Genomic DNA, 16,937 nt, shown 5'->3' with positions numbered 1-16,937 from the left:
CATTTAACAGACAAGGAATCTGGGGGACTGGCAGGTTCAATTACTTCCCCAGATCAGACAGGCATGATTTGAACCCAGGCAGTCTGGCACTGTACTGCCTCCGGATTGAGCTAGGGGAAAGTTAGGTCTCAGATTCTTCAACTTCCTAGTTCCCTCTACCAGCCTTGCCCCAAATTCCGTGTGGAGGGTGTGTTGGAATGTTGTGTAAGACATTAGATACAATAATCAATTCCAAAGAACCCCATAGCCTGATTATCTGATTCTCAAGTGGGTACATTCTCTTTCATCATTTTTCTCTTTTGTGAAGGCACTTTTGAAAATATGATAAGTGTTACTTCCTGGGAATTATAGTAAGATGTTTGGGGTTTTAACTAACAAGGAAAAAAAAAAAGAAAGAAAAACAAAAAATACTTTTAGTAATCTGTCCATTTATCATCTTTTTATTTTCTTTTATGATGCTATGTCTCTTTATGAAAAGGCAATCTAATACTGTCTCATCACAGCTCCACAGAAGAAGTTAATGTGGGGTAACTAATTGATACACATCCTAAGACTTCACTTATCAAAAGCCAGCAATGATTCTGCCTTAATTTTCATGTCTGAATGCTGCCAACTCTTGTGAGGCAAGTCCAGAAAAATTTAAGATGTTTCAAATTTGCAAATAATTTCTTAGGTCTGTTTATCTAATCTTCATTTATTTTATAGCATTTGTAGTTGGGTTTCTTTTCAGGCAAGTTTCCCACAAAGCAACATGTTTTTATCATTGCAGAAGTCAGTTGGCATGCGAATGCAGAGTAAAGCTGCAGTGAATTTTGGATGTGGGGAGGGGTGCTAGACGTACTCGGTAGGCTAAGGGACTCACCCTCAGAGAAATCACAACTCACCACAAGTCATGGGGCTTCTGGTTGCTCACATTCAAAACCGTGAATCTCAAATCTGTGAATGTCATTGCTCTACTGCTGCCATTTTTTTTTTAAACAAAAACAATCTAAACTCCCTGCATTGCAGCTGCTTATTAGCTAGAAGACTTCTTTCCTTACCGGTCAGAAAAAAGGGGTTGGGTTGAAAAGAATGTGATAAAAAAAACCTGAAAGTAATTCTGAAAGAAGAGTTCAGAGACACCAAATCCTTGAGTAGGAATGGGAAAGAAACAGAGACTGAGATGTGCTCACTCATTAACGGTCTTCAGTTGGGCCACTAGTCACTGTCTGGCTTGACTTAGCTTCACAGCAGAGAGCAAGGCAGAACCTCTCAAGGGCCTCTCAGGCTCTAGCTCCATGACTGCTTAGCCCACGCGCATCAGCTGGGATCCATTTATTCATTTATCTCATCACAGAATCCTTGTGTATCTGTTGGGTTAATTCTACCTTTGTTTTTTTCCCCAACTTTATTGAGATATAATTGACATGTAACATTGTATAAATTTGAGGTATACAATGTGTTGATTTGATACACTTATATTATTGCAAAATGCCTATCACCACTGCATTAGCTAACACCTCCATCAGGTCACATAATTACCATTTCTTTATTGTGGTGAGACATCTAAGATCTACCCACTCACCAACTTTCGAGTAAATAATACAGTATTATTAGCTATGATCACCATGCTGTGCATCGCATCCCCAGAACTGACTCATCTGATAACTGGAAGTTAGTACCCTCTGAACAACTTTTGGTCTTAAAAACCTGACACAAGTTTTTTGTAAATTAAGAATAAACATTGCTTGGCTTTTGTACAGAAGATCTCCCTCCCCAAGTAAGTATTTTGTCAGGTTATGTGATTAGTCCTGTCCCAGACCTGAATGTTAAACTGACGGTTGTTTACTCTCTGAAAATATACTTTTCAGCACTGATTGTAAGGGTCAGAAATAGGCACATCAGCAGTAATAAAGGAAATATCACAGTACTAACATTATAGCGCAGATATTGATACAATTCATTCCTTGATAGACATTCACCCAGTCCACTAGAATGGTGCTGTGTGCCATACTCCTGCTACACAGGCTGCTAACCACTTCTACAAACGAGTCTTTTTAAATTTCTCCCTAATGGCCAAAATGGAAATAACAATTAAATACTAGCTAATGCTTTATCTAAATGAGTGCCAAGTGACAGTCTTGACATTAAATTTCCTGGCATTTTTCAAGTTAAGTCAAGAACATAACTTTCAAAGCTTAACTATCTGGAGTGAATCAAATTCTTAATGCAGCAGATTCTTTGGGAGAATGCCAGGTCTCACTGTGACATGTACAAATCAGCATAATCTGCAGCACAAAGCACTACCTCCTGGCACCTCAGTCAAGGAAAGGAAATTGGATACTTGCCTTTAGCTCTCTTGATCAACCAAAATGGTAGGACAAAAACAGAAGAGGCCTGGGGGAGTGGCAAACCCTAAATAGGCTGTTTCTGGACTTCATTCTACTCACAATACAGCAGCAATTCTACTCATGGCCCACAATACTCAACACAATGAAATCACTCACACATGGGGACATCCTGACAATTTCTGGATGATGACAAAAAATGGTAAGTAATCCTATTTCACGGTCTCTCTCTGTTTTCTGGTCTGTAAGATCTTGGAAGGGCTGGGCTCTGGACACAATACTCTGTGAAGGCATGGGATTCAATCTGGGGAGGTCCTAAAATCCCTTCAACCCACAAGGGAGTCTGAAAGGAGAGCTCAACATGTGGGACAGGCAATGGCAGAAAGGGTGCTCCAGACGTTCTACCAATGGTCTCGCCTAGACAATTGCATTGACCTCAGCCAGTTTAAACTACAGAAAAAAACATCTGGATTGAAGTAAAGCTAAATATTTCATTTTGCCTGATTAAAATTGTCAATTCCTGAGGAGTTTCCTTTCCTCAGTGTTCTTCTGCGTAGTCATCTTTCATTCTCTATTTCTATCATTTATTCTCTCATTAAACAAATATCACCACATCAGTCTGTGTTAGGTGCTGGGGATAGAGTGGTAAACCAGACTCCTATGATCTCTGCCTCACTGGAGCTTACAGCCTACAATTATAAGCTAACCTTAGATTTAATTGCCACTAGCCTAGCAAATCTGGTATGAAATTTTCAGATGCATTACTTATTTTATAGGGACAAGGACAACTGGAGAGGCTCGCAGCTTTATTTTAATGACAATATATTCTACTATGTCATACTTCTTTTTGACAACCTAAGTCTGTTTTATAAATAAGTGGGGTACAGTGGAGTACTGAGGCCCACAGCAAAAGAAGCTTTTTAATTAAAAAAATTTAAACTTATTATTCTTTTTCTTGCTTTTATACAAGATTGGTTGGCTCTTAAGATCCCTGATCTCTAAGATCAGTTCAATGTTCCCTATATTTTTTAATATTCTTTTTTTACTCTATGAATTTTATTTTCATTTTTACTCTATGAATTTTCATTTTTTACTCTATGAACTTTATTGTTGATGACTTTATTCATCACTTAGAATGTGCAAAACACTGTGGTAGGGCCTAAAGAATCCATAAATGAACAGAAGTGATTAATGATCTCAAGGAGCCTACCAAAATGGGGAGCACAAAACTTACTCAAAAATAATCATAAGAGAGGTCAATAATTAGTAAATGCCCTTTGTGAAGCACAAAGTTGTTCACATGAGAAAGAGGTCATTCCCAGATAGGGTTATCTCGCAAGGTCAAGGATGACTTCAAGGCTTTTGGACTGAGAAACAAAGGAAGAATTGCCATCATCATGAGGAAGACCTGGAGCAAGATTTTGGAGAAAGGCGTGGAGTTCAGGTTAAGGCACATTAGGTTTGATATGTCAAACAGGCAGCTGGATACATGAGTTTGGAGTTTGGAAGAACGGACTGTGTTGAGGATACACGTTTGAGTCATGTATCTAAAAAAGTCCTTAACGCCATGAGACTAGAAGAAATCACTGGGGGAGTGATCAAAGTTTAGTTTTTTAACTTCGCTCTTCCCTATTCCCCTCCTTTACAATGAGTTTCCACTTCATCCTCCAGTGTCTCTGGTATTCATATTATTTCTGCCATTCATATCCAGTTACTGTCTTTCATACCCTTCATCCAATCTGCCAGCAAATTGTACTGACTCTACTTTAAAAATCTACCCAGAATCTGATCACTTCTCATCAACTCTTCTGCTATCATCTGAATCTCAGTCATCCTCATCTTTCACCTGGATTACCTCAGTTAGTCTAAGTGGTCTCCCTGCTTATACCACTGCCCCTTATAGTCTGTTCTTAATACAGCAGACAATGGGATCCTTTTAACATGCAAATCAGAGCATGTCATTCTTCAGCACAAAACCCTGCTATGGTTCTGATTTCACTCAGAATTAAGGCCAAGTCCCTATAACGGTCTCCCAATGCCCTTTTGATCTGATCTATTTTTCTCTCCCTTGCTTACTCTGCTCTAGCCACACTGGCCTTCTTGCTAGTCCTTGAACATGCCAGGCCTGCATCCATATTAGGGCCTTTACCCTGGTCCCTCTTCCTGGAACACGCTTCTCCCAGATAGCTGCACAGCTAACTTCTTCACTTCCTCCATCAAGACTTTGCTCAAATGTCCCCATGTCAATGAGACCTACCCTGAATTCCCTACTTAAATCTGCAAGCCCTTGCCCATAACCCTCATAATCCTGATCCCCATTACTCTGCTTTCTCCTTTTCCCACAGCACTTATCACCTTTACCATATTATAAATTTATGTATTATGCTGGTTGTACATTGTCTGTCTCCTTGAGTGTAGGGATCTTTAATATATTCCAAGATTGCAGAACAGTACCTGGCATACAGCAGGCACTCAAAAGGCATATGTTTAATGAATGAATGACTGATTCTGTCAATTCTAGCCTTGATTAATAGAAAGACAGTAGTGCCATTAGCCATTCATTATGGGACAAGAGAAGAAGACAAAGCCTTTTTGTTTGTTTGTCTGTCTTGTTTTTGTGTGGGACTGGTGAGGAGGACTGATGGGAGAAGAAGAGGGAGTTAGAATGAGAGGGAGAAAGAAGGATACAAGTTTTGGTTTTAGATATATTGAGTTTGAGGTGCTAGGATATTCATGAGAAAACCTCTTGCAGGCAAATGGAAAGGGAGAGCTAGAGCTTAGGAGCAAGGCCTTGACTAGAGATATTGAAATACACAATTGGAATTATCAGTGGAGAGATGAGAGATAAAGATAGTCATGTGAGTGGACGCATTCATCCACGGGAGCACATAGAACATGAGGAGAAGGTTGCTAAGGTCAAAAAGTTGAAGAATATCTACATTTAGAGTGCCAAAGGAGAAAGAGAAGGCAGAGAAGGCAGAATATGAAAACAAAAGTGATGGAAGAAGGTCAGTAAGAAGCTGATGCTGTCAAATGTGGCAGGATGGCTTAAATGGCTTAAGGATGGAAAGAGGCCACTGGTTTTGATAATCAGAAGTTCATTGGTTAAGAAAGTAATTTCAGAAGAGTGGTAAGGATAGAAGCCAATCTGTAAGGGACTGGGAGAAAGCAAGCAGGAAGAATTAGAGGCAGATAATTCTTTTGAGAAGTTTGGTAATGAAAAAATGAGTAACGAGATAGAAGTTCTAGGTGGAAGTAAGATAAATGGTGGTTGCTGATTTTAGCTGTGAGGGAGTGAAGAATGGGGAGACTACAGCAATAATAACAATAATATGCCTGGGCCAAAACAAAAGGAATAAGTGGTAGAGACATTAAAAATACAAGAGACAATCATAAAATTTTATAAAGCTATAAGACCTTACTCATTTAGCTGCTACTCCCCACTACACCCCCAACCCACTACCCCTACTTTTAAGAGGTAAGGTAACTATGACACAGAGAGACCAAGACAAAGCCAAAGTCAAGAGCCCTTAGCAGCAACCTGTGAGAAGAGAGGTGGGGAGAGAAACAGAATCAAGAGAGGAAGGCTAGCTTAGAGAAGTATGGGACAGAATGAGTAAAGATATAGAGACAATATAAGAAAGGGGATACTAAGGTAGCTTTGAATTTTTTCAGTGAAGCAGGAAGTGAAGTAATCAGGTGAATGTGAGAAGACCCTGAAACAAGTAAAAGAGATTTAGAACAGAATGGCCTCAAAGGACTATTGAAGGAAAATCTACCTGTAACAATAGTAGGTTTCTTACTCCCATGTTCCCCTTATATCTGCTATAATAAGGATTCTCTTACTATGTTTTTTTAATTGACACTTCCTAAAGACTTTGCATTACTCCTTACTTTCTCTCGCTTACTTAAAAACATCTTCTGGCAGAAGTGGACACGTTTCTAGGATAAACATGCTACTCCTGCTCTACACTCTATTCCTCTTCTAAAACAAGAAGATACAAATGTGGAAACTACCAAGATACTTATTTTGAAATGCACATGCCTCATTCTAAAAAACACGATGGAAGGGAATTCTTTTCAGTGCAATATTCAGGAAACATCATATTTGCAGCCGAACAGCACAAAATTCTACACACTCTATGTAAAGAATCCATTTCTTAACAGATCCCTTAATAAAATAAATAGGCAAAGTTTCCTTCATTGGAGGAGTAATGTTTTCTCCAGGGGAAAGGCAGAGTCTAATTCCAGCGATGTGATGATAGAGAATAACACTCAAAGCCTGCATATTCCAGATAGTTGCTTCCTTCTTTCTTTTTTTCTTCTCCTTAGGATGCACACATTAACACAAGTCTTGTTGTTCTTCCCTGCTGAACAAATACTGTCTTTGAGGGTATGGTACCCTCAATCTGAAAGACCATTATGATTACATTTAACTTTGGCTCCAAATTACCTTTTTAATTGTGACCCAGTTAAGAGTTCAGACTTTGGAGTGTCCTAAATCTGGTTCAAATCATGGTTCCACCAGCTGAGTTATCTCATGCAGTTCCCTTCACTCATCTGAGACTGCAATGTCTAAAGGAGGAGGAATGCTAACGGCACCAACCTGTAAGACTGCTGTGAGGTTCAAACGAGACAAGGCTTCTGAGGCGCATGGTGGTGGGAAGGACTCACGAATGTCTGTTGTCTTCACTGGACTATTAACCACTTCCCAAACCTGACTGAGCTATACTTTCCTGTCTCCAATCCTTGAAACATCTCTTTCCCTCTTTCTGCTGCTTGAAATCCTTAAAGACCCAGCCCAAATGTCACCTCCTGCACAAAGCCTTATCAGGTACCCCCATCTGGAAATGAGCCTTCTCCTGTGAACAACCTTCGTGTTTCAAAAAGGGCACATACTAATTATTAACCTCTATTATGGTTATTTGTAAGTTTTATCCTATTTTGATTGGCTCCTTGAGAGCATAAATCACCTCTATTGATTTTTATATTTTTCATGCCCTACCACAATGCTTTGTACATTCTAAGCGATGAATAAAATCATCAACAATAAAATTCATAGAGTAAAAAATGAAACCATAAAGAATATTAAAAAAAATAAGGAACATTGAACTGATCTTACAGATCAGGTATTTTAAGACCAATCTGCACAAAAGCAAGAAAATGGATAATAAGTTTACTTCATAAAAATTAAACATTCATCTTTCAAAAACTTGATAGCATTATAAGCAGATATAAAAGAAAAAATTCAGCCCATACAACACAGCACTTTAATATTTAGTAGAGAATACTGTAAATGTAAATAAGGCTTCTAAAAAGTAATATAAATAATAAAAATAATTAAAAAAAGAAAAAGAAAGTAGACTTTTTTTTAAAACACTAAATGACTAACTTAGGTTACAAATATCAAGATCTCAATTTTCTAAAATATGACTGTGAAAGAGAATACCATAAACACAAAAGTAAAAAGAATTAACGGCTTCCCATTTTGGTGTATTTCTAGGAGTGATATTATGGTGGGGTGCCATTAAACCCATTTATGTTCCTACTGGTTTTCTGATATAATTAAAAATGAATTTACTGCAATGGAACTTACTTTTACAGAACTAAAGTCAAACCAATGATGACCTAACCATATCCTTAATGGGCTTTTCTTCCCTGGGAAGACACTTACGTAACACTATATGAAAGTATGAACTACCTATGTTGAGTGATGTCTATGCTAAGCACATGTGAAAGCCAGAAATGACTACCATAGCTCCAAAGTGGATAATGCGGACGGTAAGCTTAATTAGGTAAATTACCAGTTTTGTCTCCAGATTTTAAAGGTCAGGAGTTGAACTTCACGTAAAAGAAATTTCCCAAGAACTAGGCCACAAATACCTTGCTTCTGAAAGACAATGCTACTCCCAAAGGAAGCACAGAGAGAGGTGAAGTCACTGGTAGGGCTTTTATGCTCCACATGGAGAAAGCAGCCCATGTGAAAACTGGCAGAAAATCCCAACTGACAGGAGAAATTCAAGATTTCTCAGGTTTCAAACTTGCTGGTGGCTTTATAAATCACTATGGTATCTGGCAATATATATCAAGAGCTACAGAGCTTTCAAATCCTTTGGCAGAGTAACTCTACTTCTAGGCATCCATCATAAAGAACCACTATGAGTACTATTATGAAATTACAGTTCAATCACTTGATGGAATATTATTTAGCCTTTTAAAAAGAACAATATGCATAAACAAAAAATGTGTGCTTATAGTAGAAAGCAAATTAAAAATCTTATAAACCATATTAAAACTACATTATGAAAACAAACAAAAATGTACATTAAAAAAAGACACCGGTTTGCATATAACAAAATGCTAATTTAGTACCCATGGAGATGTCAGTTGTTGCGAGAAGTCTATAAATCCATGTGCAGGTATGCATCTTCTCAAACAACAAACACTAAAAATACAATTACTATCATATGAGACCACAATTTTTATATTAAAAAAATGAGAACCATGTACTAAGATGGAGAATGGGACAAGGATGCCCACTCTCATTACTCCTATTTGACACAGTCCTGAAGGTCCTGACCATTGTAATAGTCAAGAAAAAGAAATAAAAATCATGAAGGTTAGAAAAAAAGAAGTCAAGCTTTCATCTATTTGCTGATAACAGAACTGTTTATACAGGAAAACTTAAAGAATCTACAAACACCCACTACAACTATTAAGTGAATTTAGCAAGGCTACAGGATACAAGGCTACTACAAAAAAGTCAATTGTATTTTTACATATTACCAACAATTAGGAACAAATTTAAAAATTCCATTTACAAAGTGTTGAAAAACGTAAAATACATGCAAGACCTGTACACTGGAAACTAAAAATCACTGCTGAGAGAAATGAAAGAAGACCTAAAAAAGTGGAAAGATATAAGTTCACGATCAAGACTCAATAAATATTACAAAGACATCAACTATTCCTAAATTCAGCTAGACTCAACGTAATCCCAATCATAATTCCACCAGGTTTTTTTGTTTTGTTTTGTTTTTTAATAGAAACTTGCAAGCTCGCTCTAAAATTTATAGGAAAATGCAAATCATCTAGAATATTTACAGCAATATATTTTTTAAAAATCGGAGGACTTACACTATCTGACTTCAAAACTTGGCATAAAATTACAGCAGTCAAGATAGTGTGGTATTGACAAACAGATCAATGAAACAGAATAGAGAGCCAGAAAGAGACCCACACTTACACAGTCATCAGATTTTCAACAAAGGTACCAAAGCAATGAGTAAAAGAAAGTGGTACTGTTGTTCTTCAAACACGGTGCTGGAATAACTAAATGTTCATAATGGAGAAAGAAAATGAACCTTGATCTCTACTTCAAATCATGCACAAAATGTAATTTCAGATGTATCAGAGATCTAAATGCAAAAGCTCAAGCCATCAAGCTTTTAGAACAAAATACTGAAGAATACATTTATGACTTGAGGTAGGCAAGGGTTTCTTAAGACATGGAAAGTAGTAACTATAGAAGGAAAAAACTGATAAATGGGACATCATTAAAAGTAAAACTTCTGCTCATCAAAAGACACCAATAAGAATATAAAGAAGTAAGCCACAAACAGGGACAAAATATTTGTGAAATGTACTTGACAGACGACTAGTATCCAGAATATATTTTTTAAAATTCCGAGACTCAATACTTAAAAGGTAAACAACTCAGAAAATGGCTAAATGATACGAGCAGATAGTTCACAAAAGAAGATATATGAATGGTTAATAAACATGAGAAAGTGCTCAATGTCATCAGGGAAACGCAAATTAAAAACACAAAGAGATACTAGTACACACACACTAGAAGGGCTAAAATTAAAAAGACTAACATCAAATGATGGCACAGATGCGAAGTAACCAGAAATCTTCTGCATTGTTGGTAGAAATGTAAAATGGTACAGCTACATTGGAGTAAAGCCAGAAGTTTCTAAGAAAATCAAACATTCACTTACCTTATGACCCAGTAAATCCTTTCCTAGGTATTTTTCCAAGATAAATGAAAACAAATGTCAACAACAACAAAAAATTGTACAAGAATGTTCACAGTTACTTTACTCATAATAGCCAAAAACTGGAAATAGGCAAGGTTCCTTCAATAAGAATAAACTGTGGTACATTCAGATAATGAAATATTACTCAGCAATAAAAAGGAACAAGCTACTTATACTTGTCACAATATGGATAAAAATCTCTAAACATTATGCTGAAAGAAGCTTTACATAGAAAAGTACTACTGTAAGTTATCATTTATAAGAAGTTCTCGAAGAGGCAAACTAATCTTTGGCAGAAAAAAATCAAAATGTGGTTAGATCTAGGAGGCTGAGATAGGGATTGTCTGGGAAGGGGTATGAGGGAACAATCTGGAATGACGGCAATGATTTTTATCTCAATAGGGCTTTGGGTTATACAGACATAGGTACTTATTTGCCAAAACTCAGCTAATGTAACTCTTAAAAATTTATTGTATGTGAATTTTACCTCAAAAGAAAAAAAACTGTTAAGAACTATAGAATTCTAGTTAATGACATGCATGCTGAAGTATTAACTGAAAGTGTATTGATGTCTGAACTTTTCTTTGAAATACATAAAAAAATAATATGGATGATGGACTAAGAAATGGATAGATAAGTGGAAAAACAGGTGTAAAATGCTAATAGTAAAATCTAGGTGTAGGTATATAAAAATTCATTTAAAATTTTTTTTAACTTTTCTGTCAGTTTAAGTTTTTTCATAATAAAATGGGAGAAAAATAGGTACTACTATAGTCTTTAAAATTTTAAATATTTTAAAAGAAAGGAAACCAATTACATTTATTAAAATAATCAAATATAAACTATTTCAAAATAAGTTAAAAATCTCACTTTAGATTCAATGGAAGCTAAAATATCCATTATTTTTAAACCTCCTTTCATTTAAATCACTAACAGCCTTAAACTATTTAGTTATGTAGCAAGTCACTGTTTTTGAACTAATTAACATTTTTGAACTAATCAAATATGGTATTAAAAAGTTTTTTCTTTCAATGCCTTACACTAAACTTTCTCTTGTACTCAAAAATCTCCTCCCATATCATTCTGTGTTAATGTATGTACATTAAAAGTACATCATTTCTTAGACTCTGTAATAACCAAACAGGGCAATATTTCTTGAGAAATCTGAGAGTTGGCTGTTTTCTTCTAAAAGGGCTTTATCTTTAGATAAGCACAAGCTTTAAGCCAGGTGCTAGTCATTTGTGTCTTGTTAATTTCCAAAATAAACAGAGGAGAGTGCCATGCAATTTCCATTACACACACTTCACCATTAGCACCAGGGTTTATTAGCTTGACACTGCTCCAGGAATAATGGTTTCATTCCTCACTGAAATAAAATAACGTGCCACATTACTCAGCAATGCGGAACTTCTCTCAAATGTTGTCAGTTAAACATGGTCATGTTCTTAAGTCTCCATTATGCCAAAACAAAGGCCATTTGCTGTAGAGAACTCACTCTGGGCAGGAGAACTCTCACACGGGCCTCAGACTTACCTCATCGCTATGTCATACGATTCCGGGTGAATACAAGTTTGGTCCAAGGGATTTGGCATCAGTACAACATTCACTGCAGTTTTGCTCTTCTTCTTGCCCTGCTTCTCATTTGTGACCTCAACACCCGCTGAAGATGTTACAGCAACTCCCTGAATGTGACCTGAAGATTCAGTTTGCTGACTGCTGTAACCATTTAAAATGGCAGGGGGCGAGGTGAAGAGGGGAAGTTGGGCAGAAAAGAAGAGTCTTTAATTATAAATGTGATTATTTCCCTACCATACAAATATAAATAAACAGTAACCAGATTCTGACCATTCACTTCATAGAAATTACCACATTTGTTTAAACACTGTTAGTAGAAATTTCTGTTACTTAATGCAAAAAATATTCTTAACTGATTCAGCCTGTATAATTGGCACTCTGGGAGAGAACACACAAAATGAAGGGAAATTAAATAAGGAGAAGGAGAAGATTATTTCCCAGAGCTGAAGACAGAACGCAAGTTCTCAAATTAAAAGAACCTACTGAGTGCAAAATAAGATGAATGGAAAAAGACTCTCATTTGATATATTGTAGGGGAACTTTAGAATATTATTTTAAAAATCAAAAGAGAAAAATAAAACAGATTACTTTGAAAGGAACTAGAATCAGACTGGCATCAACTGTCTCATTGACAAACACGAGATGCCAGACCCAGGGGAATAATATCTTAAGTTCTCAGAAAAAATTATTTTCAATCTAGACTCATATACCTAACCAAACTAGCATTCATAGAAGAGGGCAAATTAAAATCATTTTCAGACATGTAAGGACTTAAGTACAACCCATGTAATATACCCTCTCTGAAAAGAATTTCTTAAGGATACACTCCAGTAAAAATAATGAATTTAAGAAAAATCATAATGTGGTCTACAAGAAGCAGCAATGAGCACGGAAACCATAAAATTATTAAGTTAAATAACTGCTCATGAATAACGTAAAAAAATATACAGAAAGAATAGTTTGAAACTACAATCCCAGGTCATCACATCATGGGATGTAGAGCCTAAGGGAGGCAGGTTGGGAAGAGTTCTAAAGTTCTGGTCTTCTTCAGGTGGAGGAGGTCAGTCCAAATCACATTTAAGGATAATCACCAGAAGAATAAAGGTAAGATACACAAATCTGAAATCACTAAGGGAAGATAAAGATGAGGTGGGAAAACAAGGAGAAAACAACTGATAAATTCAACAAACAGCATGAAAAGAAAAGAATCAGAAAGCATGATGGAGAGAAAATATGTAATACAATGGAAGATTAAGTCCAAACATATCAATAAATATGAAAGTATTAACAGAAGATTGAGCAAAACCATTAAATTCATATGTTTATAAGAGTCACATAAAAAATTAAACACCATAGAAAGTTTGAAAATAAAAAAAATCAAGCATCTTTTGAAAAGGCAAATATAGCAACACTCCTAGCAAATAAAATAATTTCAAAGCAAAAAACATTAAACAAAATAGCAATAGTCCATTCTGAATAAAGGTATGATCTATCAAGAAGATATAACAGTCATGAAACTTCAAGTACTTCATTATCAATTGAAAAAACGTAAGGCTTTAAAACAACCCAAATGTTCATCAATAGGGCACTGATTAAATTATTGTCCATCCATAAATTAAATACTATGCAAACATGATAAATCTATATGTAATATTTGGAAAGAGATCCAAGATATATTAATGAAACAAACAAAGCAAATTTTAAATAGTTGTACAGCATGATCCCTTCTGCATGCATTTTAAAATAATAAACACATACATACAAGCTGATATAAGTCAATTTATTTTCAGGAAGTAATATATAAGAAACTCTTCTGAAGTGAGAGATTGAGGGGCCCTCTACTTTTGATTTTATTTTTTTTTTCGTACTGTTTGAATTTTCTAACCAAGTGTTCAAAAATATATAAACTGAGAAACATGGGATTATTTTATCCTCAATTTTGTTCATTTCTTGCTTCTAGGTTTTCTAGTCTCCTTAGAAAGAGCTTCCACCACTCTAATGTTCTGCAAAATGTTTTCTTCAGGTACATTTACAGTTTCACTTTTTCCATGTAAGTCTATGATCCATTTGGAATTTCTTCGGGTATAAGACATGAGGTGGAACTAAAGCTTCCCCCACACATAGCAAATTCCTGCCAGTTGTCACGATACCATTTATTGGATAATTAATCAATTTTTCCTCACTATTTGAAATGTCCCCTTTACCATAAACTAAATTCCATGTATGTTTTGGTGGATTTCAAACTCTATCTATTTCCACATCAAAACCAAACTGTTTAATTCTTATAGCTTTATAAAGTAATCTACTATCTAGTGGGGCTGGTTTTCCCTTAATTAGTCTTTCTCAGAATAAATATTATTTTTCCATATGATCTTTATTATAATTCCATCAGAAGCAAAAAAAATACATATGAATGAGCCAGGTTGTCCAAAGTAGCAAATACATAAAAGCTATTCCTTCGTGATTACAAAATGCTAAGTAGTCTACCCGATTTCTTTGCTTTTGTGCCACCAGGATTAGAAAGCAAGAATTTAGCTCTTAATCTACACAACTGATAATTCATGCTTTGGTCAGTTCTCAGTGAGGCGGGAGTGGGGGAAAGCTGTCAATATGAAGTGGCCGTGGTGAAGACCTCTGAGTCACCTTATCTTGTACTAGTCCTTCCCATTTGTGATGCTGTCATCACACTGGCCGTAGTTTCATTTCTTGAATACACCAAAGTTGGTCCTGCCTTAGGACTTTGCACATGTACTGTTTGCTTTGCCTGGAATGCTTTCCTTCTGATCACTGTGTGGCTGGCTCCTTCCTTCATTCAAAATTCGGCTCAAACAACTATTCAATGAATAACTCACATAAAGCAGTTGTACTGTTCCCCAAGACAGTGTCACAGCTCTTTGTTTTAATTTTTATAACACTTATTACATTGTAAAATAAAACTGAAAAGTAAAATAAATTGAAAGTATTTATTTTACTAGTTTATTTGTTGTCTGTCTCACACATAAAAATTTAACTCCACAAGAATGGGGAATTTGTTGATTTGTTCCCTGTTGTGTTCCCAGTGCCTAGCAAAGATTAGACAGTCAACACATACTGAATGAAGGAATGAACAAACAGACACCTAGGATTTATGCTAGTGAGTAGGATAGGCAATAGTAAGACAGGAGGCTCGTAATAGAACCAAAAGTGTACATTTTAATAATCACCTGCAAAATGTTCGAACATAATCCTGGTTGATTCTGATGAAGCCTGCACACTGTTGGAAAGATTTTGGACCCAGCCCTTTCACTTTCTTCAGCTGTTCTCTGTTGACGAAGGGCCCGTTTTTCTCTCGCCATTCAATAATATTTTTGGCTCGGTTGGCATTGAGTCCTGCAATATGCCTAAAAAACAAAAAGAAAACCTAAATGAGTAATGTGTCAGGGATAATACTTTTAAAAGTACTGAAAGAAGAGATCTCATCTGAAAAGACAATGATATAAAACATTTGTATCATAAAAACAACTGCATTACATATTGTCATATGTCTCTAAGTCAAGTTAATAAAAAAAAGAGTTAAATAAAAAAGACAAAGGGGAAAGAGTTGTCCAAGAGGAGAGAAGGACAATAGAATGCAAAATAATGACAAAACCAGTAGCTGTCATAAAGATGCTTGTAAACTGGCTAACACTGGTACAAGAAAAAGAACTGTTCCCCATGGTATTTCTACACTATTCACATTCCTTGCATCTCTGTATCAAGTGATAATTCTGCCTATTCATGTTTAGTTTACAAAGTGAGTTAGCAGCAGAAGTTATGATAGCTACAGTTGCATTGTACTATCCTATTTTTTTATTGGCCTGCTCTCATTAATGTAAAGACTTCAACTATAGAAAGGTACTTATCCATGAATGTCATGGTTAGTATAAAAATATGAAAACCATATATTTAGGTAGTTTGCTTGGTGTTAATTAATAGATTGCCATTTAAGAGAATCTTAATTCTATTACAGAATTGCGTATATGGAATTACGGAATGTTTGTAGCAACATCTTAAAATGTAAGGGATATTTTCCTCTATACCAGTTTCAAAGTAAAAAGGTCCAGATCTTTTCCAGAGGTCCAGAATTTCACGCTGCATCAGCAGACTTGTGTAATAAATGCAAAACTATGAACAAAAGAGTAGCTCTTCTATAACCATAGAAAGAAAAAAAAGAGTATATAAGATGTGATCATAATACCATGGAGATTTTAATATGTGACTTGTAGAATCAAGGTAAAAATATGGTAACCATACCTTGAACCCTCAGAATTTATCTTTTGGTTACTGCCAACTTTGACAGATGTATGCAAGAGACTGAATTAGTGAAAAATATCTACTCTCATGTGGTGGGAAACAGTTCTTTTCCATGTTAACCTTATTTAAATTCTATTAGCGATACTAATGCACTCAATAGTTACCATATGCTCTTCACTTTAGATTTGCAGTATTAAAAATGATAATGTGAACGGTTACAATTCTTTTCTTAAATGATGTCTTCCCCTCTGACTGATTACCTAAAGCAATATAGGAACTCATAGATTTTCTATACTTGACAACTTTATACGTGTCCCCTTGTTCTAGCTGAATTTCAACTAGACAGCCAGTTAAACTCAAGATTCCATGATCTTCAGCCACAGACTTGTCTCACCTTAACAAAACTTCTGAACAGATGTTAATATCCACTCCCACAAAGCTGACACATTCTTCCACAACACTGTCCAGTGTTGCCTTGAGTAAAGTCTGAGACACATCGTGCTGAAAAGACAAAGATCAAATATCAATCAAAAGTGAAGGACATGCAGTTCTTGGACTATTCCATTACCTTGCCTATATTACTGGTAGCTGGCTGAGACACAGTGTAGCACATTTCTGCATTTCTCTTATACACATGGTTAGCAGATGTAATTGAGCTGAACTTAAGGAACGTGTTTTCTTGCTCTCTTACTCACACACCTGACTCAAATATAACAGCACC

The 16,937-nt window shown here is 35.9% G+C and overlaps 1 protein-coding gene across 1 annotated transcript in view; it reads right to left on the bottom strand.

Moving 5' to 3' along the window:
* SRBD1 (S1 RNA binding domain 1) overlaps positions 1-16,937 on the bottom strand; it is a 206,004-nt gene that overhangs the window by 11,938 nt on the left and 177,129 nt on the right. The window contains exons 17-19 of the mRNA XM_046663508.1: positions 16,611-16,717; positions 15,148-15,324; positions 11,903-12,082 (exon numbers count right to left, since the gene is read on the bottom strand). Of these exons, the coding sequence (XP_046519464.1) occupies positions 11,903-12,082; positions 15,148-15,324; positions 16,611-16,717 (464 nt within the window). The remainder of the gene's footprint in view (positions 1-11,902; positions 12,083-15,147; positions 15,325-16,610; positions 16,718-16,937) is intronic.

Source organism: Equus quagga, chromosome 5 (assembly GCF_021613505.1).
Source record: "Equus quagga isolate Etosha38 chromosome 5, UCLA_HA_Equagga_1.0, whole genome shotgun sequence".
NCBI lineage: Eukaryota > Metazoa > Chordata > Mammalia > Perissodactyla > Equidae > Equus > Equus quagga.
This window is presented reverse-complemented; position numbering and strand designations above follow the sequence as displayed.